At 36.9% G+C, this 25278-nt stretch overlaps 1 protein-coding gene across 1 annotated transcript in view; it reads right to left on the bottom strand.

Moving 5' to 3' along the window:
* LOC145992770 (uncharacterized) overlaps window positions 1-17866 on the bottom strand; it is a 34304-nt gene extending 16438 nt beyond the window's left edge. The window contains exons 1-4 of the mRNA XM_083129161.1: window positions 17805-17866; window positions 11930-12118; window positions 7812-7902; window positions 5315-5479 (exon numbers count right to left, since the gene is read on the bottom strand). Coding sequence (XP_082985287.1) covers window positions 5315-5479; window positions 7812-7902; window positions 11930-12108 — 435 coding nt within the window. The 5' untranslated portion in view covers window positions 12109-12118; window positions 17805-17866. The remainder of the gene's footprint in view (window positions 1-5314; window positions 5480-7811; window positions 7903-11929; window positions 12119-17804) is intronic.
* Between the last annotated feature and the right edge of the window lie 7412 nt (window positions 17867-25278).

Raw genomic sequence — 25278 nt, 5'->3', positions numbered from 1 at the left:
TTCGCTCAGCTAGCGCATGGTCAATATACACTTCCACCAAAATACGATGACTTTCGGTAGCACTTTTCTGCATGTTAAAGTAATGAAGCAGAACACCCCGCAAAAACACTTTATCTGGTACGAACTGCGCCATGTTCAGTTGACTACAAAATGCTGTTGTTGACGCGTCAATCAACTGCCCTATACTACGAACGATGCACGCTGACAGGAGTTTTCAACGCATGTGTGGCTACATGGAACTGTGGGACGATACGCTCGTTACGCTATCTCTTGTCCAGGCACACGAATTAATTCCTAGACCAAATACTTCCACCATAAGTGATTCTGGTATCTACAAATTACTTTTCTATGTGATTTAAATAGCTGATTAAAAAAAATCACATGATTTAAATTAAACAACCTAGGTCCTGATACAGTGAAGGCTATTGTAGAGGAACTTAATTCAATCTATTTTGTTCGGAATTTTTTCACTACGTAATGTCAAAGTGCTTCTCATGTATGATTAGGAATGGACTGCAGAATACTTTTCATTTAATTTAACATTGGCCTTGAATGCAGCTGTATGCAATCAATTACATCTACAGCGTGTCCCGCTTTTACGTATAATAAAAGAAAAAATCACAACTTTTTTATTTACCAATATTTTTTGCCCAAACTTTGTACAAACATGTAACAACTCAGAATTTTTTTTTTACAAATCAAGAACACTAGCGCACATGTGAACCGTTAGTGGCACGGCAAATGTCAAACCAGTTGTCAGCCTCAAGCGACACGTTTGCTTACTGCAACCACAATTCTTTCCCGCAAGTCTTGCAAATCTCTAACCGGTGTACAGTAAACTTTGTCCTTAACATACCCCCCAAAAAAATTACACACAGTGAGGTCTGTTGACTGAACCTCTTCCTATCCATTTTTCATTGAAATGCTCTTCCAGTATAACGACTTTGTCAGTATAATTCAAACTCAGTATCAGCACAATAGGTGGCTATGGTGCTATATTGAAAAGGAAATTTAAATTTACATATACTGATAACTTTATAATTATTATATTGATAAAAAAAAACAACTAGAAACAACAAAAATTACAATAGCATCAAATTATGCATATGTTTACAAGAACATTTATAAGATATCAATGCTATACATAAAAAAAAAAATATATCTTTGTTATCTCCTTCCAGGATAAAGCAAGTCTTTGTATCTACAATTCTGAGCTTCAGTTTTTGAAATTCATCATCTGATCAAATCACCTCCAAACGTAGAACATATAAGTGTCACTCTATGCGACCTTCCTCATAGCACTCATTTGAGGAACTGTAACATTTACAAGCCTGCCCGTTAAGGAAGATGAAAACAGATACCTATTCACTGCTTCCAATTCAACATGGCATATCTTATGCATATCAGTGTCATTCCACAACTTTCGAATCTTTATAAGATTATATCATATTCAAAGTTCATTCGAGTCATAAAAGGCTTCTATATAACTTAAACATCCAAGCTATTATAACATTGCCCAGTTTAATGCTTTAAAAGCAACAATTATTGTACAAATATATCACCATCCCATATTGCTAAATCTGTACTTATCTTTTTTCCATCCTGAGATCCTTTTAAAGTCACAGACAACTAGTATTAGAGCAACTAGTTCAAGCCAGATTTTTTAGTATGAGTTATCTTCAATTGTTTTTGTTTTATATTTTTGTCCATAACTGCTTAACACCTTGAATGTTTGTTTAGTAAATGTACATATTTGCTCTGTTACAGCTATTTTACTATGTATATCACAATATACTTATCTAATGATTACAATTACCATTTTTTGAATGTTGATACAAAATACCAAGTATGACATCATATTATACATTGAACAATTTTAAATAGTTGATCTTTGTATATAAACCTTGATGCCAATGCAAATGTACATAATTTCAATAAATTTAATTATAAATTTGAAAGTATCATATCTTTCTTGTCAGAAAGAACACCTATGATTTAAAATATTTGTTTTTCATTTTGTCAGTCAAAAATAACTGTTATGAATATGAATTCAGAATATTTCACAATTTGATAATTTTGTCATGATATACAAATTGGCTTTTTTAAACATCATATTTAATGGAATAGGTTTAAGTAGTAATTTCAGACATTTAATTGTATTATTTGAATAAAATTTTGAGCAATCATATGACTAAATTATTATAAATATTGCACAAATGTGGAACTTTGGACTTAGCCTAACCACTTTCAAATGTAGTTATGACAATGTATTATATTTATTGTCATACCAGGAAGTCTCTAACGAGATTTGAGAAACGACATGGTGCTCCATCTTGTTGCAGGATGGCCCTAGGTGGAAATTGGGGTACGATAAAAAACTGTAACATGTCCAGGTAATTGATGTAATTCACTGTTCCCTCAGCGAAGAAGAAGGGACTGATGATTTTGGTCTTCATCATGCCACACCACACGTTCAATTTCGGAGAACCTTGTTCTCTCACACGGACCTCGTGAGGATTTTCGGAATACCATATCCTACAATTGTGTCGTTTAACATGACCGCTATTTTGGAAGGTAGCCTCATCCGAAAAGCAAACACTGTCCAAGAATAAATCGTCCTCATCAATTTTCCTAAGCATTTCGTTAGCAAATTGAACCCTGACAGGCTTGTCACCAGGTTTTATGCGTTGATGAAGTTGAATTTGGTATGCATGAAGGCGCAGTCTCTTGTGGAGTACCCTGTATATCGTAGATTTAGGAATTTGCAGTTTCCTGCTAGCTTGGCATATGGATTTCCTCGGACTCTGGCTAAATGAGGCATGAACACGCTCCACAATCTCATCAGACACTTTCCTTCATGAATTCTTACCTCTTATCGGCAACCAAGAACCGGTTTCGCGTAACTGTTTTTCCCATTTCTTTATTGAAATGTACGATGGAACTTCTTCTTTAGCACCCAAACCATAACGTGCACGAAATCGTCTCTGCACAAGTGTCACAGGCTTCACTTCAGACAACGTTTAAACACAAAACACCTTTTCTTGTGGCGACCACATGACGAATGGCTACTGAGGAACTGATAATATCAGTTTTCAAGACATTCTTGCTACTGCACATGTGCAACTACCACTGAATGTGTTGCTAAAAAAATTTCAGAGTCATTCTTTAAAATGAAACAACAATCACATCATTCTGACAGTTTGTTTGGAAGTTATGAATTTTTCTTTTATTATACGTATAAACGGGACACGCTGTAGTCTATTATATTTTACTTTCAGATTATAAATTTAAAAAGGTGGAGTAGTTGGTACAGCATGCTACAATGACACTGGTCCCAGGCTTGAATCCTACCATGGACATCGGTGTTCTTTGTGAGTGTCACTTCATCAACATCCAGAGGGGCAACCACCAATTTTTGTCGAGGGGGCAAGTACCAGGATAAATGTACCAATAATAACAGTAATAATAATAATAATAATTATTATTATTATTATTAATAATAATAATAGTAGTAGTAGCAGTATCAAAGACATTATTAAGGCTCGATTGGACCTTTGGCAGCCGGCAGGGTGAATTTTTTCAAATTTTCCTCTCCATTTGAAAAACCGCTGTGATATTCCAAAATATAAAAAAATACATCAGCTTGGAATTCCTTCTAGAGCATTGACGTGAATTTTCATGTAGTTTGCTTTCACTGTTGTCTAGATATTCTCAATAGTTTCGAGATTACGTAAGTCTATTAAACTATTGATAATATCTAGATAATAGTGAAAGCAAACTACATGAAAATTCACGTCAATGCTCTACAAGGAATCCTAAGCTGAAGTAATTCTTCAGATTTTGGAATATCACAGCTGTTTTTTGAACGGAGAGAAAAATTTGAAAAAATTCACCCTGACGGCTGCCAAGGGTCCAGTCGAACCTTAACATCGTAAATTACACAAAAAGGGTAGAAGTCGGTGCTAAAGCATTTGTGTTTGAACAAATTACTTGAATTATTTTTACAACACGTTGAATTTCAAATTAATGATGGAAAGCAAGCACACAAACTACTTTTGAAAGACAGAAAATGCTTGATAGATGCATTCCGAATATAATTATTTTCTTTACATAACCTGTATAACTTTCATGCACGACAGCATACGTTTCGCACATGAAACATGGAGCGACGTACAATAAGAAAATACATATGCAATGTGCCAATACTAAATTGTGGACGTATGCAAAGTTTCTTTAATACATAGATACTCAACATATATCACATTTAAATACATTACACAATCAATTCATCCACCTCATAATAAACCAACAGCAAAAATTACACAAATGTGCATGCTCCCTTTCCTCAAAACAATGTTCATGCATTTAAGACAAAATCAATTAATTTCACTTCTGTCTCTGGTAGTTTACAATGCTTTACAGAACACAATCATATATTGTGATCGAAGCAAGCAAGAAAACTTTTACATCCTTTTTTTTTTTTTTTTTTTTTTTTTTTTTTTTTTTTTTTTTTTTTTTTGCAGACTGAAATCAACATTGATTTAATAGAGTGCAAATAATTTATTTTCACGGGGTGCTATGGCATTCTCTCTTTTACAACTTTTTCATTTTGATCGTTCGGCACCCAGGGTCGACTCCCACCATCCTGTAGCTACGGTACTGAACTTGTTAAGACTAAGAGAAACAGTCATTGAGAGCGAAGCGAGCAAGAAATTTTACGAAAAGTATTCTTATTTTACATAAAATTTGAAATTGGGGGTGGTAATTGCCCCCTGAAGGTACCCTTGGGCATCAATCCTTGCCCTCCCTAGAACTCATTTCCGTCCAAGGCAGAAAAACACTAAATAACGAAAAAAATGTTTATAACATTTCTAAACATTTTATCACTTTATTTGATATTTTGCTTAATGTAAAATATAAAATGTTATTAAGTCAGGTCTACATGGTTTTGCAGGAGCTCCAATGAACACATTGAATGGTAAGTGGTGAAGCAAAGTATAAACTGAAATGGTTTTATTTGTCGAAAATGTTATCAGCCCATGCTTTTAGCATAATAGTCAATGTTCCTTATCGGTATATCTTCGGTTAGCAAAACGGAATGCAAATGCCATTTGAAGTCTCGAAGTCTACCTATGTTTTAATCACTTACCTATTTCAATCTACATGTAAAGCTTATTCCTTTCCTGCTCCGATGAAGGACACAGGTAGGTTTGGATATTCGGATATACATAGGTATGTCTCTAGGCATTGGTCATTTTACTATTTATGACATAAACTAGTATAACATAATAGACACACAAAAACCAGAACTTACCTCAATTGAATTGTGTATCCTTAATGCTTTGGCTACAGCGTCGATGCCGTATCCCTTGGCTAATAACTGATGAATTTTGGCTTCAAAAAGACGAATGTGTGCTTCCACGCAAGGCTTCTTAAGCGACAAGACATACTCATATGCCCTGGCTGCCTCATCATAACGCTAGAATTGAAAAAGAAAAAATACACCTTTTTACATTCTGTTTTTGTTCTTTCTTACTCAAAGAAAGAATACCAGAGAACATGTCCCACAGATAAGATTTACAGATACACATAATTACAATTTACGGATACACACAGATTAAATTGATGGTGGTACGAACATGATAAATCCATATTTCATTAGCATTCAGTGACCAGCCATGTAAGGTTGTGTGTATGAATAACTAAGCTTGAAAATGTTCTTGGGAACAAGAATAACACTTTGGCAGAAAAAGAAAAGGTGTTTTTTTGTAAGTTCTTGAACCTTCTTGGATGCAGAAATGAGAAATATTTAATAATTTCGGGTTTAAAACTGTGCCATATTTATAAATGATCACTAGAAACTCCATATTTAAGGTGAATAAAATATCAAGATTTCAGTAGAAATCAAAAGCAGTATATCAATGTTAAAAAGGTGAATAAAACCCTAAATTCGATTTTTAAGAAACCATCCTTATTAAACAAAATAAACATTTCCCTTCTAAATAGCACATTTATGTAGTTTACAGAGAATTAAGTTCATTCCTGTGTGACGGAGTCCATTCTTGCTTCTCAAATATTTACAGCAGGATTAATAAATGTTTCGTGATTTGCATAACTAACAGGATAAATCAGGCTTCAGAAAGTGTCACATTGGTAAACTTTAATTTTGTGTTCAATAGTTTATTTTGCAGTTCGTTTCACATCATTTCCTGACAAAACATGTTAGGAAGATGCACTTCACACATTTCAAAAACATTACAGTTTCACATTTCGGGTTTTTGTCAAAAACAAAATGTGTATGCCCAGGGCTCGAACAATCATGGTCGCCGTGGCGACTAAAAATTTCAGCTTCGCGACTGTGATCTCTTGCTGTAATATTGCCATTTTTTAAGTTTTAATGTACAAAACTTTCAAGTTAAAATTGCAATACAGCGTAAGTTAGCAAATTATTTTTTTTTTATCAACGTTGTGAACATTCTATAGAATCAGTAACAATCCCTTACTCTTTGTCCCTCAACGCCCCATTTCCAGCTTTCTGACATAATTTAGCGATGTTTTGAATACAGTGATGCTCAGCTTATAGACTGATTGATTTGCTTTATTTGACTTCACTTTTGGTGCCACTTTTGGCTAATTTGCAAAGATGGTGATGAATGATGATATGATGAAATTGATGAATGGACACGTACAAACATCCAAGCCCAGTCCGGGATTCGAAACCGGGACCCCTGGCATCGTAGCACAATGTGCTAACCACTCCTCCACAGGGGCTGGCTCAGCTTCTTATAGTATTCACAATTACTAGTAACAGTTGGGCTGAAAAGTTCGTAGGCTGACTCATAGATGGCGTTACTAGAATTAAATCCATATGATTTTTACTTAGTACTAACCTTCAAAAGATACGTGTATAAATTTCACAGCTGCCGGATAATTAGTTCGTGAGATAGCAGCTTTTGTTATTGTGAAAAAATGGATAAAAAAGAATTTCGTGTGTTAATAAAGCATTGCTTTTTGGCGAAAAAAAATACTGTTGAAGCCAAGGCTTGGCTTGATAAACATTATTCGGACTCTGCACCAGGAAAATCAACCGTTCAGAAGTGGTTTGCTAAATTTAAACGAGGTGAAATGAGCATCGAAGACGATGCACGCAGTGGACGCCCCAAAGAGGCTGTTACCGACGAAAACATCAAAAAAGTCCACAAAATAATTTTAAATGATCGTAAAGTGAAGTTGATCGAGATAGCTGAGATTATTACATAGCGTTGTTGGAGCGTTTAAAGGATGAAATCACGAAAAAACGGCCCCATTTGAAGAAGAAAAAAGTGCTGTTTCATCAAGACAATGCACCGTGTCACAAATCAATGAAAACGATGGCAAAATTATATGAATTAGACTACGAATTGCTTCCCCATCCACCATATTCTCCAGATCTGGCCCCCAGTGACTTTTTCCTGTTTGCAGACCTTAAAAGAATGCTCGCTGGAAAGAAATTTAGCACTGATGAAGAGGTAATCGCTGAAACTGAGGCCTATTTTGAGGCTAAAGAGAAATCGTACTATAAAAATGGCATCGAAAAATTGTATGACCGCTATAATCGTTGTATCCCCCTCAAAGGCAACTATATTGAATAATAAAATCGAATTTTGTCAAAAAAATATTTTTTACTATGTTAGCCTACGAACTTTTCAGCCCAACTGTTAGGTGGTTTCCTGGCACCTACTCTGAAGAAAATCACACATTTGTACAGATTTTTTTCCACACTCCATTTAAGATATACAATAAAACGAAGTACAAGAAATCTTCTTACTTACTTTTAGGCCCCTCAGAGCTTCACCCTTTCTGTAATATCCTTTTGCATAATCAGGGAAGAATTCCACTGTCTTTTCTGCATCTTCTAAAGCCCTAGTAAGAATACAGGTGAGGTTGAAAAACACATTTCCACAAAAAATTAACACTGAACTTAATATCCACAAACTTAATATCACAATAACCATCTTACCTCTGTATTATAGTTTTAGTGCATATTTGTAAAAATATTCTAATTTCACTTGCTTCTTCACTAAAAATTCTTCTCTTCCCTTCCTTCACCTAGATCTTATAACAACACAAAAATACAATCTGTGTGTTCTTGTTGCATTCAATCGTTAACATTTGCTGCAAAATATGTTTTGAATTATTAACAACAAAAAAGTATTATTTACACCAGAGTCTCATGTTTTCTTGTAACTTGTCATAAAATTATTAAACAATCATTCTGTGTTTATTACAGGGTCATGCAGAAGAACAACAAATTGTACCTGTAAAGTTCTGCTGTGACACGTCTCAATGCATTAAAGGTAAACTTGCAATTAAAAATATGCAAATGGACATTTAAATAAACAACAATACATGTTATAATTCATAATGTATCCATGTGGGACAGTTTACTATTATGACACAAGTTAAATTAATGAAACAAGTAAATAAAGCATTCTTAGACTTCAAATTATCAACCATCAAGATGAAAAGGTACTAACTTTTGTGCAAAGCAAAGGTGTAAATGTACTAATGAGGAACCTGCTTGCATTCCACTTGGATTGACCATTACTGGTTTTGGTATATTGTATTAATTAATTGCTGGCCAGCTACAAGGTGTAGGGTTAAGTAATATGTTTCCATGAGTGTACTTTTATGTTATTATTACATATAAGTGTATGTGCTTATTGGATTGTGCTTTACTGGATATTAGATTCCCCTGTTTTCTATCTCCCCGGTTGGGCGAGCTAGCTGTCTTTCAAATGACCATTACAGTGGAATTTTACAACGCTACGGGGTCCACGTCCACGGATGTTTACCCCGACTATAAAAAAGGCCAGTGGGCTTTAGAAGAAAACAGTGTTTCCCCATTGATCGACGAAGAGGAATGTCTCCTCAAGTTTAGTCCACTTTTGGTGGCTAGACTTAATATAATAATGTAGCATTTGGTGTAAGCCAACTCCTGTTGCTGTCCCAAGTCGCCTTTTAGAAAAAGCCTTGAATATGTGTGTATTGAATTATTGATGCCCAAAAGAAAGAGTGAAGGCGTAAGGAAACGTATTATAATCAACGGAATATTGTTTAAGCTGAGGGTAGGCCCGCAGAGATAGTTACGCTAACTCTGCGGTAAAAGAAGTGCCAATGGTGTAAGCCATAGGTGCGCAATTATGTTGATTTAGAAATTTGTTAATTTGGTCTATGCAAGACACACATGGAAACGCTATATATATATGTATGTATGTATGTATATGTATATATATGTGTGTGTGTGTGTGTGTGTGTGTGTGTGTGTGTGTGTGTGTGTGTGTGTGTGTGTGTGTGTGTGTGTGTGTGTGTGTGTGTGTGTGTGTGTGTGTCTATATATATATATATATATAACGACGTATAATAAACCACTATATCCTACTAGAAATGTTATGATTCCAAGAAATATGGTACTGTCCATTTTAAACCAGTTGCATATTCACTTGCTGTACATGTGTAAACGAACCAGGGACTAAAAAATATAAATTGTTATGTGAAACCCCTCTTTTGTTATACCGGCGCAAATATAATCTGCTTGCTTGGCACCCAGGGTGAGGTGAAAGGAGACATTTGAAAGATTACGGCAGGAAGTAATCCCGAGGGACGGATTAAAACAAGGGAAAGGGGAGGGGAGGCAGACGGTTTCACACACTTCTAGCCATGTATCTACCTACAATCTTAGCTGTTGATTTCATTGTGCACAGCAAGGTTGCAATGACTTCATTTATTTGTCAATAGATGGCAGGCATTAAAATATGTTATAATTTAGTTTTCTCAGAGCTTTCAATTGACTTTTTCACATTATTAAAAAGTTAATTTTGTTACTAATAACAATGAAGAAAACATATTTTGTTTTATACAGCCTTAACCTAGGAAAGTGTTCATGATAGAATGTGAATTTGATTGCTTAGATCAGTGGTTCCAAAACCATGTGCCACGATGCCCCAGGATTGCACAGATGGCTTACAGGGGTGCCACAAAATGTTCCAATATTTTCACTGAAAAGACACTTCTTGATAGTGTATGCATTTAGATCATCTCATCAATATCGCATCAATCCAAATATGTGCTTATTTAGTACTTTTTACATGTAAAATGTTTCTGAATTTGAAATGTGTGTTTATTTTTTAACTTAAAGCAAGCAACCTAACCACAATAACTGAGCATTGCAAGTGTTACACTGGCTTTAGACGAAAGCATTTCCTTTAGCATTTTTGCTATGTAAATGCTTCCAAAAATCTTATAGCAGATAAGTACTTTACATGCAAACATTTCATGCAACTTTTCATTTAGTGTTTGTGATTACAATGTATAACATATACAGCACGAAAAGCATGTCGAGTTATACCATCTATCCTGAGTTCACTGTGTTTACATTTGAAACAACTAAAATATTCTTCAATACGTGTACAGTAAACGTTGTAAAGTATGTATTTAAGCAACACCATTGCTTTGTACCTAATATTGTTTTGTACGAAACGATATTCCTCTCGGTTGAATAGTTATAGGCTTTTAAAAATGTGAAGTGATACATTGTTTACATCTCATGTGGCCGCCATTACAACTGCTCTCATGTCCTAGAGGTCACTTCTGATTGGTTATGCTATGAAAGTTGCTACGGGTTCTATCCTTGAGAAATGCCATGAAAGATGCCATAAGATTTTTCACTTTACACGGTAGCATTTTCGTCATGGCATAAATGTTAAGGAAAATGCTTTCGTCTAAAGCAGGCCTTAGATAGGCCTTCATTCTGTCTTGGGCGCCGTGGAAAAATCTTGAAACACTAAGGGCACCATGAAGCAAAAAAGTTTGGGAACCCCTGGCTGAGATATTAATTTTACATGGTAACAGTATGGTATAGTGAAAACACATTTCTTCAACTTTACAGGAGAAACTACTTATGGAACTGACTTTCTGTAGAATTTTGGAAGCTCCCGGAAGTGTTTTCTCCCTTCGTTCAACTTATTCAGCCGGTAAATCATGTATTTTTCGAAGCTCTCCGATAGCTCTTGCCACCATTACCGTAGACTACGTGAATCAAATGTTCCGTGCGTTCGATTATGTAACCCCCTGTTTGTGTAGCAACCACGCAGTAGTTTTACAAGATGACGTGTGAAGGTTGCATTGTGATTTTTTTTTCCAATTTAATTTTCTATGTTTGCCTAACCTAACCTTCCGTGAATGGTTTCTGGATCAATTTTAGCTTAAAAACCTCCTGTGAATAGTTTGTGCAGCATTTTTCGATTAATAAGTTTGGAAACACTGCATATCAGCTGACGATAGACAACGTGAGTCAAGATTTATCCACCATATTGTGTGCACCGAAAGTGAATTAGCAACGAACAATAAATACTTGTAATGTGAAAAATTGCGATTTTTTCAGAGTAAAAAGCAAAATCCCACGTTCAAACATGTTCCGCTATGCATAACAGTTAAGTACAAATGTAAATAATTAGGAAATAAACGTGTGAAATGTGTTTTCACTATACCATACTGTTACCTTTTGCATTATATATTGCAGTACGTGAATTTGCTACACATATACACTGCTTCTACAGAAGCATAAAAATATTATTGTATCTTTCTTGCAGAACAATATTTCTTCTGCAAGAAAGATACACTTTTTAACAGAGCAATCATCTGTAACAAACTAATGATGGCATCACCAAAACAGCAACAGCAAAAACCTTGCAAAAATCAACAAACGAATGGAAGATGGGCTCATTTTACTTGTTAGCTTCTTTGTGCACCATCATCTAACTATTACCTGAGTTCAATGCGAATTGGGCAAATGATTTTCAAGAAAACAGTGTTTGCCCAGCCACATTAAAAATTTAAATGGAAATTCAAAAGTCTAACATGAACACGTACGTAATCCTTAATAACTTACCTATCAAAGTTCTTTAGCTTGTAGTAACAGAAACTTCTGTTATTCCAGAAGCGGCGTTCACTTGGGAATTTGTTGCAAGCATTGGTCAGGATATTAATTGCTTCAATGTAATCATCATCTTTCACTTTTTTATAAGCACTTCTTCCTAATTTTACCTCTTCAAATCTGTCACCTGACATAGCAATTAACCTGTAAGATGGATGTTGTTTCAGCTTTCACAATGTTGCAACAAAGAATGACAGGAGAAAAACTTCTTGCTTACAACCACATTTCAAACAAGAAAAATAGTAATTTCCATATTTTGAAAATTGCTACTGATAAACCATAGGCCCTATAAGTTTTCAAATCAAAAGCACAAACCGAAACAATACCACAAAACATTCTTTCCAAACACTGACCTATTGTATACTTTGTTTGATATATATGGTCAGGGACGTCGTTGGGGGGGGGGGGGGCCACTGGCCCCGGCAAACGTCCACATGGCCCCGGGAAACTGTTCTGCATTTCTTGGAAATTTTTTGATAGTTGGTGAAAAAAGATCTATACTGGAGACCATCAAGAAGAGGAAAAGAAACTGGTTAGGACACTGTCTAAGAAGGAACTGCCTGCTAAGGGATGCCTTGGAGGGAATGGTTGAAGGAGGAAAAGTCCGTGGAAGAAAGAGATATCAGCTTATGGATGATATTAAATTAATTGGGTTGTATGCTATTACGAAGTGTAAGGCATAGAATAGGGAAAGCTGGAGATTGCAGTGAAAAACCTGCCAAGGCAGAAAACAATGAATGAATGACAAATATTGCAAAATAATTGTTCAGTAAATTTTGTTTGCAGTTTGAAACACTTCTGCAATTTTCAGTAGTACGAACCCAAGCAAGGCATTTCTTTCTTATTTCCCTGTTTCTAGCTTGTTGAACACAAACAGATGTATTAGCAGATAGCAGAGGATGCAGTTAATGGTTTTGTGGTCAACCCGGTCAGGGAAGTCTGACATCTATTGAAAATGCACTTTTCCTCCCTGCTGCACACCAGATCCAGGATGCCCCCAAAACCTGCACTTTCTCTTCATGTGACCCTGCACTCGCACCATGGGTGCCGAAACAACGACACAAACAGGAAGATTTAGCTTCCGGTGGCTAGAACTTTCTGGGTTAATTATTTTATGGTTCAGAAAAGATATCCCCATGCGTTTCAAATTCCAAGAACAGAATTCTATTGCTTGCCCCTTTTTCGGGGCGGGAATGAATGACATAGTGGTTCTTCTAACATGCACTCAACCCTCCTGCTAATGACCTGCCCTGCAAAAGAGGAAAAGGCCACTTTCTGAAAATTCGGAGAAACATCGAAGCGGTCAGTTCATCTGTTGATTTGGTGGACAATTGATATCTGTCAGATAGTTTGAAGTTGGGTTTTTGGTCTGATCGGTGGTTAACTTCTGTAAATGCAAGAAGATAGAATCATGAAGTGTTTGTGATCTCGTTTTCCTAAATCGCGAGTAAAATGTCAAATAATAAGCTGCCAGATTGTTTTCCTCTGGAAACAATGGATCAGGATCGACTGATCGACCAAATGTCCAACATATTGACGTTCTAAAAGAGTCTGACTACCACACAAGATCCTGGGTGGTTGATCTCATGTGTAATGAAGAATAAACCACGTTTCAATTAAGGAAGAAAACTAGGTATGTAGCAATTTTATTTACAGCAGTCTGCATGCTCTATAAGTATTATGTTACAAAATTGGTATATCTTTCTGACTTTCTGTGATTTGTCTTCATTTAGCCTCCACCTGCAAATGCGGAAGCTGCTGTTGCTGCTTAGGTGGCAAGGTTGACTAGACATACAAATATAATTAATCCCTAATCACACAGCGAATAATAGTTATATAATATAATCATGAGTTATGGAGAAGCAAATTACTTATCAAGCATTTTCTGTTTCTATTTGCTGTGCTGTGGTTAACAATGTGCACTACGATGCCAGGGGTCCAGGGTTCGAATCATTATGATGGCCCTCTCATCAATTTCACATCACTCATTTTCATCTTCATCTTCATGATTGGCCAATAAGTGTCAGAAAAGCGAAGTAAAATAAACCAAATCAATCATTTATATATTTCTATAATACGCCACTTTTCTACTTCTTGGGTTAAATACGACGATGAGGATGAATGATGAGCCGAAGGAATGGCGATGGGACAGACATAATACAACCATACCTGTCCAAGGTCCGAACTTTGGACCTCTGGTTTCGTAACGTGTTATACTCAGTGGAATTCTTCGGAAGAAAAACTGTAAAAATAGGGTGAAAAGAAGCAAAATTGTACGATGCATAAAAAGCCATGTTTAGTTCTTCTAAAACCTTCCAATTATCGAGTTTGTGTTTTAAATCCACTTTATGCACAGTAAGGCTAATCGGGGATCCGAACCACTGTGCCTCCACCGGGTATCGAACCAGGGACCCCTTGATTACAAGACGGCAATGCTACCATTGTGTCATCGAGGAGGCCCAGAAAAACTTACAATTAGTCAGTAAAATTAATATTGAGGGACAAGGCCTGCGAAGAGTTCTTTCATTTGGTTGCGCGTGGTCATCACATCGACTCCCATAGTTTCGAGAGCAAAATTTGCTTCCATATCGATTTCAAGTATTTCTCAAATTGTCCTCACGATCTTGGAACAGCACAGAAATTTTGGAACTAATACAAGCAGGCACGGACCCAGGGAAGGGGCTCAGGGGCTGCAGTCCTTTCCCGAAATCCTACAAATATCTGATTTTAATAATGTGTAGTAGTAAATAAATAAAAAACCCGGGACCCCTTTTTGAACCTGCCGAACCAAAGACAAGAGCGTAATCATTTGAGTGTGTGCCATTATATATTCAGTTTTCACAATGGCATTCACAAATAAGATTAATTTTAAGAAATTAGACGTGTGCATAAAATTTCTTATCATCATAATTCTCCAAGTGAACAATCAGATGCCATAGAAGACTCGGGCCCACCCTATAGAATTGTGCTTAACGCGATCGCCTTGAACTAAGAGATACCGAATTCGATTCCGGTATGAACTGCATACATGAGATACCTAGCTTGAACTTATTACGCACCCATTTCATATTTGCACTGTTGCCAACATTTGTAAACCTGGTTCCAGCACTTTATATCTAAAACCACGGAAAAGGGTTTTATCTACTTCTCCATTTTTTTCGAGGAAATTTACGAATCAAAAGACTAAATAACATTGTTCTTGGTGTATGAGACATTAAGTTAATGATTTAATTCTGCATTTAGTTTCCCGAATAATGGCTGTGGATTTCGCGAGTCTATATTTGTAGATTGTTGGGGGCTACAAAAAAAATGATGTTCCTTTCCAATTTATTGATTGATTGAGTTGGTTTTTTAAGTCCACTTTATGTACAGTAAGGCTAATCGGGACTGGTTCTACAGTGTAAAGTGGGATCCGAACCACTATGAGCATCCACTGGGTATCGAACCCGGAACCCCTTGATTACAAAGCGACGATGCTACCATGCGCCACTGAGGAGGCCCTTGCTCCTTTCCTTTCCAAGTAATTTATACTATATATATAATGTATGTATACAGTATAGGCCTATATGGTGTATAAATAGTTTATTTTATAATAGTTCGATAGAAAATATCTTACGTTTGGCCCCCCCAAACTGATCAACCTAGCTACGTCCCTGTACATGGTTAACTTACAAATTTAGGGAATGACTTGAGATGACCGGACCCCTCTCCGATTTTCTTCATATTTGGCATACTCACTAATCGAGGCCTCCTAATCACAAACCTGAAGTTAAAATTTGTCGGAAACATCTAGAAATTGCAAAATAAGCGAAAATAAAGCATTAGTTTTCAGAATGGAAACTGTCGATTTTCGCGAAATTTTTTGTTTCACAACCAAATATATTCCTGATACTACCAGGACACCAAATTGTAACTATGTTTGCCTAACCTAACCACGTGCCAATGGTTCGTGATTAGGAGGCTTCAATTAGTGATAGGTTTTCTTGTATGTACGCATTGCTTGCATTATAGAATTATTTTCCTGTAGTTTACGGTTATTACAAGCATAAGAAAAGAGTTTTTCTTTGTGACGTTTCAGGATCTTGAGTCAAAATGAAAATAAATGTCTCATGAAAGGAGCGTGTGTTCTCCTGAAACATCACAAAGAAAAACTGTTTTCTTATGCTTGTAATAACCGTAAACTACAAGAAAATAACTCAATCAGTGAGTATGTCAAATATAAAGAAAATTGGAGAGGGGTCCGGTCATCTCAAGTCATACCAAATTTAGTAGTTAAATTATGTAATAGTGTTATTCAGCACGTCTCCATATTAACAGAATATTTTTGAGTTTTCTTTACAAAATCACCACATTTGCAAATTACTATTTTCTATTACAGCACAAATATTGTTTGTTAATTAGTTAACAAATGCAGTATAGCATTCAATGATGGTAATAATAATATTGGTAACACTTTACTATACCGGAGACAGATTTCTTCAAATTTACAGGAGAAAGTACTTACGCAAATCATTTTCTGTAGCGTTGTTGATGTTCGGGAATGTAGTTTTGATCCATTTTAATGCGAATGCATGTGGTTTTGTACGAAAATCTATTTCCGACGTGCTATTGCTGCTGCCGCCATTTGCTTTCTGCACGAGACCACAATACACGCTATTGCTGCTGCTACAACATGATGTGTCGAGGATGCGTCGTGAAGTTGTTGCCGGGTGTGGAAGATGTCGTGGAATTTGTAATTCCGATGTTGTCCGTATATGCTAAATTGAACGTAAGGAGTGCTAATGGAACTAACCTAACAGACCTAACCTAGTAGGCATACTTCGTCCCTGTGATGGTTCGTGGGGCTATCGTATGTAAGAAATAGACATTATCAGTGTAAAAAATTGCAAAATAAATCATTGATAGGTGTCTCCGGTATAGTACAGTAGTACCATAATATTAATTTCGGTAACGATTCCGATTGTTTGATGATTTTTCTCAAGTCTTTTAGGAGTATTAGGAAGTGCTTTAGAATCCTAGAAACAATTGTGCAAGACAATTAGAAGCTTGCAGAAACTAATAAGCACAGTTAAAAACTTCTACAAGTATTATTTACCGGAGAAATTATGATTTGAAAACTAGTTTACACGAGCATTCGGGCTTTGCACGGAACTGCCATTCTTGGTTAGTGATTATCTTAGACACAGAGTCCTGGCAGATTTTGAGCTTGAGACCATATGTTATATGGTCAGGTGTTGGATACATTTGGGGACGTTATTTTAATTCTAAGAACCATGAACCTGACCTACCTAACTTAACAATGAAAAGATTTAGAAAAGTAATAACTCCTTTCGCACCCCATGCAGGTAAGGTATATAGCAGCAGCAGTCAGTCAGTATCCAAGATGACACTAAAGGATTGGCTGCTCGCAAACAAAGAATCATGTAGGAGTATACGGAAGGGAAATTTTTTCCTCAAAAAAATATGCTGTAAATACGCACTAAAGCAAAGGTCGCAAGCATGTGAACAGACTTGCATTAAATAGAAATCGAACCATGTAAAAAAAAAAATGTGTGTGTAGCATGATTAATTGGGAATTATACAAACGGAACTTGGGCCTTTATTTCGATCACTATGTACGAAAAATGCAGCAAATAGTTCTCCTTCATAATGCATTTTTATCCGGACTATTTATTTATTTTCAATCACATATTTATATCCTACAAAAAAAATCCGAAAAAAAAAACAGATAATTGCGTACCACTTCATTGCTATGTGTATTAACGTGAAAATATTATTATTGGTACTCCTTAGAATTAATTACATTATACTATTGTTTACAAAATCTTACCAATTATTAATATTTTGCCATCAGATTTTGCCACACGAGTTTTCTTTCTGCGTTGTTTTTGTTTTTAACAAGCATTCAATGTTGCCATGTGCATTTTCAATTATATAACTTACGAGCTGCAAGAAAATAACTGGGTGATGTGAGAATTTGTATTTTTTTTGGTAGTGTCTGCTGCCACGTTCTTTTTCTGCTGGGACCTCAAAAAAGATGCGAGTGGCAGTAGACTCGGTATTTGTTTTATCGTGATTTCATCATGCTATGTATGCAATTACGTCTGTAACACATACTGTGAAGTTGTAGCGATTACTTTCACAAAAATGTTTTAAAATTAGGTCCCTCAGCATTCTTCTAATAATAAACCTAAATGCTCTCGTAGTTAGGTTAAGTTCTGTTAGCATTAAAATAATATCGCTAAATGCTTTCTAAAAAAAAAGGTTCTAAATTACCTGTACATTCATTCCCACTAATCATAAACTTGCATTTCTCTCGTCTTAATCTGTTCTTAAGATTTGTAACATCCTCTTAGCAGACGAATTACGTGGCAGCAGCAAATTTGACGCTTATTCTTACTGCTGACACGTGCGTGGCAGCAGACTCAGCCATTTTTTTTTTAGGTAAACCCTTCCTACTTCCATGGGTAAACCTATTAGTATGTCTATGGGTAAACCGACTGCTATGAAATGAGCCTATTTTGACGGAGTCAAAATGTATTACATATCAATAATATAGACTGTGTTAAAGGCGAAGCTACTGCGGAGCATGCGCAATCGTCTGGTCCCCCTCGAACATCCGGTTACGCTTACGGTGCCATTGACGTTAATATGAAAGGGCACAGTGGAGATTCTTTTACAAGGAAATAGGGTGTCAGCTGTGTAGTATATGGTTGTACAGTTCGATCGGGAACAAATTTATTGAGTCAAGTATCACTTCGTAGGTTTTCTAGGACGTAGAGAGCAGTGATGTGCCGTAGACTATACGTTTACGTCTACATGCGTTGTCTACACGTAATCTACGCGTAGATTACATTGGGTTGTAGTTTACATAGACTACGTAGACAATCTAAAGTGCATTAAAATTAATTTTCAAGGGTTTCATGAAAGGAAAGTGACATTTTCAACTGTATTGGTTCCTAACGAAATGAACAGAATCCTATTTACAATAAAATTTATCTTCTCTTCTATTATCAACTATGGAAGCAGATAAATAGTATGCAAAAAACAACAATAGATGGCAGTCGTGAGGCAAGAGTGGTCTTTTTCCCATAAAACACTAGAATATTTCCTATATTAGGTTTTTTCTTAGGTGAGAAATTTTTCGAATTTGGAAGAAAGAGTATGAAAAGTTCTCCTCACACATCAGCAACTGATACGCAGTATAATTTTGTTGTACTTCCACGGAACCCTTTGCTAAGTTATAACCTTTCGCCATGTTGTTTACATAGATTACGTCATCTGGGTGTATAAAATAGTCTACGTGTAGGATGTAGACTATCGTTGTTTACGCGTAGACGCACATCACTGGTAGAGAGACGAAACCTGTTGATACAAGCAGAACGAAGAAAGAATTGGTACCCGGAAAGGATTTGTACGACTTGCATTTTGTTACAAACATGTTGATCGTTTATCTGCGTATTGTGTTGTGGTGAAAAGCACGCCTCTTAGTGAGGTTTCAAACCGAAGCGACAAGCGACAGCAGTGGTTCGTACCGAAGTGACAAGCGACACAAGGCCGTTTAGTCTATAAATAAGCATTTACCACTCATGGGATATCAAGTCTCAGACGGCACAATACACATCATTGGAAATCTGAGCGACACGTGCAGCTTGTTGTGTCGCTTCGGTTCGAAAAATTTCATTGATCACTGAGGATTCACTTTTAAGTGGCACGGAGAATACACACCGAAACGACAAGCAACAGCCCCTTTACTCTAAAGGAAACAATTCACTTTGCGTACGAGTACAACAGACCGGGGCGACACGATTCATGGTACTGAGAAAACAACAGCCCAGTCCAAGTGACACGTGCATTTTCTCGTGGTAAATTGGTTCGAAAGAAAGCTTTCAGACTGCAGCGATACGTGTCTCTTGGAAACCAACACTCAAAAATAAACAACACCTTCCGAATTAGAGACAAGACAAATTGCAGATGTCGCTTGTCGCTCGGAATGGGCGTTTTATCAATACCGTGCATTGTGTTGCCCCGGCCTGTTACTTGCGCAAGCGTGACTGGTTTACTTTAGATCGAATGCTTCTGTGCGAAATCCCGATATCGCTTGTCGCTTCAGTCTGAAAACTCCCTTGTTGTTTGAAGTAAATTCATGCAAGTGAAAGTGGCATCCCATATCATACGTTTTCCCTAAATCCCTCAGGCGGAAAGGCGACGTTGAAAGCACATATATTTACTACAGGGTGTCCCACGAACGGCGCAACTAGGAATTAAGAGTGGCGTTACTTTGTAACTGAAACCTGTACTTACATAAGTCATACACCAAATGTTAGCCCTGTCCAAGTAGATATTTTTAAACATAGAAACAACAAACGGGGTGCAGTGTTGTTCATGCAGTGTTGCCAAATGTAAGTGAAAGTGTAAATTTATTTTTCAACAAAGCATGGAAAATTGCATGTCAAACATTCGTACGGAAATTTGGACGTCAATTTCCACCTTGGGTAGGTGGACTATTTCGCCATCTATAGTTCAGAGAAGAAAACCGATCGTTTTCGCGTATAGCCAATCCTGAAATGCCTCGTAAAGGCGTACCGGTCCAAATGGGTGTTTTTTAAAAAAAATATGAGGTACAGTGGCAACACTGTTGATGTTTGAAGGCAACAAAAGGTGTGTTTAGTGATGGTCTATGACATGGAAATACTGGAAACAGGAAAAATAGAAAATGAAAATTATGATGAAAAAAGTGTTACTTACCTACTCCTGGCAACCATGCAATGCGATAAGAGCGCCCACCGAACGAGAACAAGAGAATCAGTTAGTTGTGTACTCAGAACTGTTTGAGCCGTGCATTTCGCATTGTTCGTAGGGGAAGATTAGAATTGTTCTGTGAAATGAAGTACTCTTTGGAAGAGAAGGTGTTCATTGTGGAACATTATTTTTGTTCAAAATCATACGATAGTGTAAAAACTGTGTTTCGCGAGAAATATCCGAATAACAGTGTTCCAGAAAAATTCGACGATATATCGACTAGTTTCCAGATTTCGTGAAACAGGATCAGTTAATGACAAACCCTACCACAGACAACCACCAGTTTTGACACAAGGTGTGCTGCAGGATGTGGAGCAGAGAATATCACAATCTCCCAGGAAATCTGTTCGAAAACTTGCTGCACAGTCAGGTGTATCAAAAACAACAACTCACCGAGCGTTAAAACAATTGCAACTACATGCATATAAGGTACAGGCTGTGCAAGAACTGAAGGAAGCAGACAAAGGTGCACGTTTAAGATACTGCCAGTGGTTTAGAAATTTTATTAGAGACAATGATGTGAATATTTTGGATAAGGTTTTTTTCACGGATGAAGCATGGTTCCACTTAAATGGATATGTCAACAGTCAAAATTCTCGACACTGGTCAAGTAACAATCCCCATTTGTTACATGAACAATCACTTCATCCACAAAAGATCGGTGTGTGGTGCGCGATTTTGCGGAGAAAAATAATCGGTCCATTCTTTTTCAACACAACAGTTGACGGAATAGTTTATCGTGACCTTACCACACATTTTATTTCTCTGTTGGAACGTGATGAACGTGATTGTTGGTTTCAACAAGACTCCGCAACATGTCACACGTCTAATGAAACTTTAGACATATTGGCAGAGTTTTTTGGCGATCACATTATAAGCAAAAACTTATGGCCCAGTCGCTCCCCGGATCTGACGTCTCCAGATTTTTTTCTGTGGGGTTATTTGAAACAAACAGTTTACATTAATAACCCAAGAAAACTTGATGATCTAAAAATAAACATTTGCACAGCCATTAACAATATAAACCAATCAACCTTGCATAAAGTTGCTTCCAACATGATAAAACGTGTTGATGAATGCCTCAGGGAAAATGCTTGTCATTTTCAACATGTTTTGTATAGCTACACTGCCTGTTACGCGCATTGCATGGTTGCCAGGAGTAGGTAAGTAACACTTTTTTCACCATAATTTTCATTTTCTTTTTTCCTGTTTCCAGTATTTCCATGTCATAGACCATCACTAAACACACCTTTTGTTGCCTTCAAACATCAACAGTGTTGCCACTGTACCTCATATTTTTTTTTAAAAACACCCATTTTGACCGGTACGCCTTTACGAGGCATTTCAGGATTGGCTATACGCGAAAACGATCGGTTTTCTTCTCTGAACTATAGATGGCGAAATAGTCCACCTACCCAAGGTGGAAATTGACGTCCAAATTTCCGTACGAATGTTTGACATGCAATTTTCCATGCTTTGTTGAAAAATAAATTTACACTTTCACTTACATTTGGCAACACTGCATGAACAACACTGCACCCCGTTTGTTATTTCTATGTTTAAAAATATCTACTTGGACAGGGCTAACATTTGGTGTATGACTTTTGTAAGTACAGGTTTCGGTTACAAAGTAACGCCACTCTTAATTCCCAGTTGCGCCGTTCGTGGAACACCCTGTAGCATTTGTTATGTGTAATTTCATTACTTCTGCAGATTTGTTGGCAAAGATTCACTTAAGCATACTTTATAATATATAATAATATCACTAGGTTTATAGAATTATCTTTCCCTCACTTTTCCATTTACAAAATAATTGAATATATCTAAACTTTCGTACGTTTTGAGTTCGTCGTGCGTGTACATGAGATACTTGTATGTACTAGTATGCTATAGAACTGGCGGCCACAAAGACACGTCATATTTTAATAATCTGCTCTGCAGTTGATCATCCGATGGATTCTCGACGTCCACTTCTTTATAGTAGAACTTTAACAAATACCTTTCTTGACTATCGTTGTACAACTGATGAAGACAAGCTTTCATGTCTTACTTCGTATGCCGGTGAAGCTGCACAGGTAACAACGGGGACTGGCCTAAACCGTAAGTTCCAGGGGGACCGGGCAAGACCTCACCAATGTTTATGTTTACATTTTTAACACGGTCTATAGACAGTCGACACCAGCAAAGATATAGGTGTGCGCATACCCCTTTATTAGGGTCGGCAAAAGCTTTGATGAAAGTTCAGTTATTTCACCGTTCTGCTGACTCTGTTTTGATACGTACGTAATAGGGGCGTAATCATGGAGGATCCGAACCCCCTAAAATAGCAGTTCCATGTACGTTTAGTGTAATTTTAAATTAATTATGTAAATGTCATGTCATACCTCTAATGCGGAAATGGAACCATAGAAAAGTTAGATAACCTAACCTACTTAACTTTTCTATGATGGAACTCTAATTTACTTCAAGTAAAGAAAAGCCGAATTAAAAAAAAATGCACATAATTTATTTTCAATGAATGAACAATTTCTTCTACGGCCAGGTAGAGGCAACAAAACTAATGAAGAACGTGTGTGAGCGTGTTAATAATAAGGAATTTGCTAGGGTACGAAGTGAAATATTTTAATTACGTAAGAAATAAGGCTCCGCCCCGTTGCTTGGAATTTCATCGGCTTGGAAATGCATTTTCTTTTTTAAGAACAGTGCTCGAAGTAAGGAGATCACGGGGAGGGGGTTATCCCCAAGTTAGCAAAATTTTCGCATAGCATTCACCATACCATAGGAACATTCGCCCCAGCTAACCCCAAGACTCGACCAAACTCCCCACCCCTAACATCTTCCATTTCAAGTGCTGGAAAGAGTATACAATATTGTTTAATAAGGGCGATTAGATCCTCTACACTAAGCGAAAATATTGGAAGGTGCAACACATCTGCATGCTTTATCACAAAGATATGCGGACGTAGGGCTCACACATTCACAATCGACCATTTGTGGAGTTGTGGTCAGGACCCCGTTCCGGTCATCTTTACATTCCAGCCCGACCCTGCGGCCGAGTGGTTAGCTCATGGCGCTGCGACGCCAAGGGTCCCGGGTTCGAATCCCGGTCGGGCTTGGTTGTTTGTGAATGTCCATTCATCAATTTCATCATTTCATCACTCATCCCCATCTTCGCAAATTAGCCAAGAGGCACAAAACGCGAAGTAAAATAAACTAAATCAATCAATCAATCTTTACATTCCAGAATTGTTCCGTGTAGCTATAAATTAGAGGCTGGGTAAATCTGAGAACCACTCCATGCATGAACATTCTGGAAAAATTTCCACCTAATATCATCCATCCCGGGTATCAAACCCGAGTCTTTCATGTAGCCGTCAGGCGCCATGTCGGCACGACCACCACCAAAGATTCTGGGTTCGAGTTCCCGTCTTCTTCCTTAATGTTTCAAAAATATCCACATAGACAAAGTTAATTTACCCAGTGTAAGTTTCATGTTTCTCTGGCTTTTTGTACAAAAGTTACGTACGTTCAAAATCCAGATTGCGTGACTTTTAGGACACCCTGTACATGTGACTTTTAATAGTCCCATCATTCCACATCAACCTGATAGTTCATTATTTTCCCCTGCCATTAGTGGCCTGTTGGAGGCTAATTTTTCATTGCTGCGATTGCAGCGCCATACTGTAATACTGCGACTTTGTCTATGGGCGGCAAGTTACAATTTCGTCAAGTTTAATATAACTATTCTTTGTGCTGTGTTGTTCTGTGAAAAATGAATTTTGAGTGTTATACTGCATGTAAAATGAGTATTTTTGAGTGTTTTTCTACTGTGCAGATTCAGATTTTTTTCGAAGTACCTAAAGTTTACGCACGTACAAGAAAACCTTTTTTGTTCTGTAGCCAGGAATAACTTTCGTCTTCTGTGATCTACTTCAATGACAATTTCCAGGTATGTACAATCGTATATTGCTTATGATTTATGTCATATTGTACTTTGGCTAGGTATTAGCTAGCTGTGGCTTAAATAAAATGTTTACAGGTTACTGAAAACGTTACGATCGTCTGTCGGTTATCCGAGCTCTATTATCTCCTTCTACTTTACGTGAAAATGATTTCGGGAAGTTCACTGTAATGAATGATATGCAGCGAATCACTTCCCCCATAATTCATTGCGCCATATTTCGGGCAAACAGATCGCATCCTTATTTGAAAACATGCTTATAGGCCTTGCCGAAGTGATTCAACGTATGATTATTGTGATCATATGAGCAACGTGTAATTCTTACTTTTATCGAAACCTTACAGAAACCGTGAAAAGTGGTGAAATGCAAATTTTCGTGCCGTAAGAATGCTTTCCTTAACGCACGCGAATCTGTTTGCCCGATTTCTTCCCAGAGTACAAGGCATGACATCAAGTTGAATATCATCCATTGCAGTGGTAAGAATACGTACGTAGATTTAGATGTACACGAAAATTTTTCGTTACAGAAATTCTGCGACTT

This window comes from Lepisma saccharinum, chromosome 9, assembly GCF_977018435.1.
Source record: "Lepisma saccharinum chromosome 9, izLepSacc3.1, whole genome shotgun sequence".
Classification (NCBI taxonomy): domain Eukaryota; kingdom Metazoa; phylum Arthropoda; class Insecta; order Zygentoma; family Lepismatidae; genus Lepisma; species Lepisma saccharinum.
The sequence above is the reverse complement of the archived record's forward strand: the minus strand, read 5'-3'. Positions and strand labels throughout refer to the sequence as shown.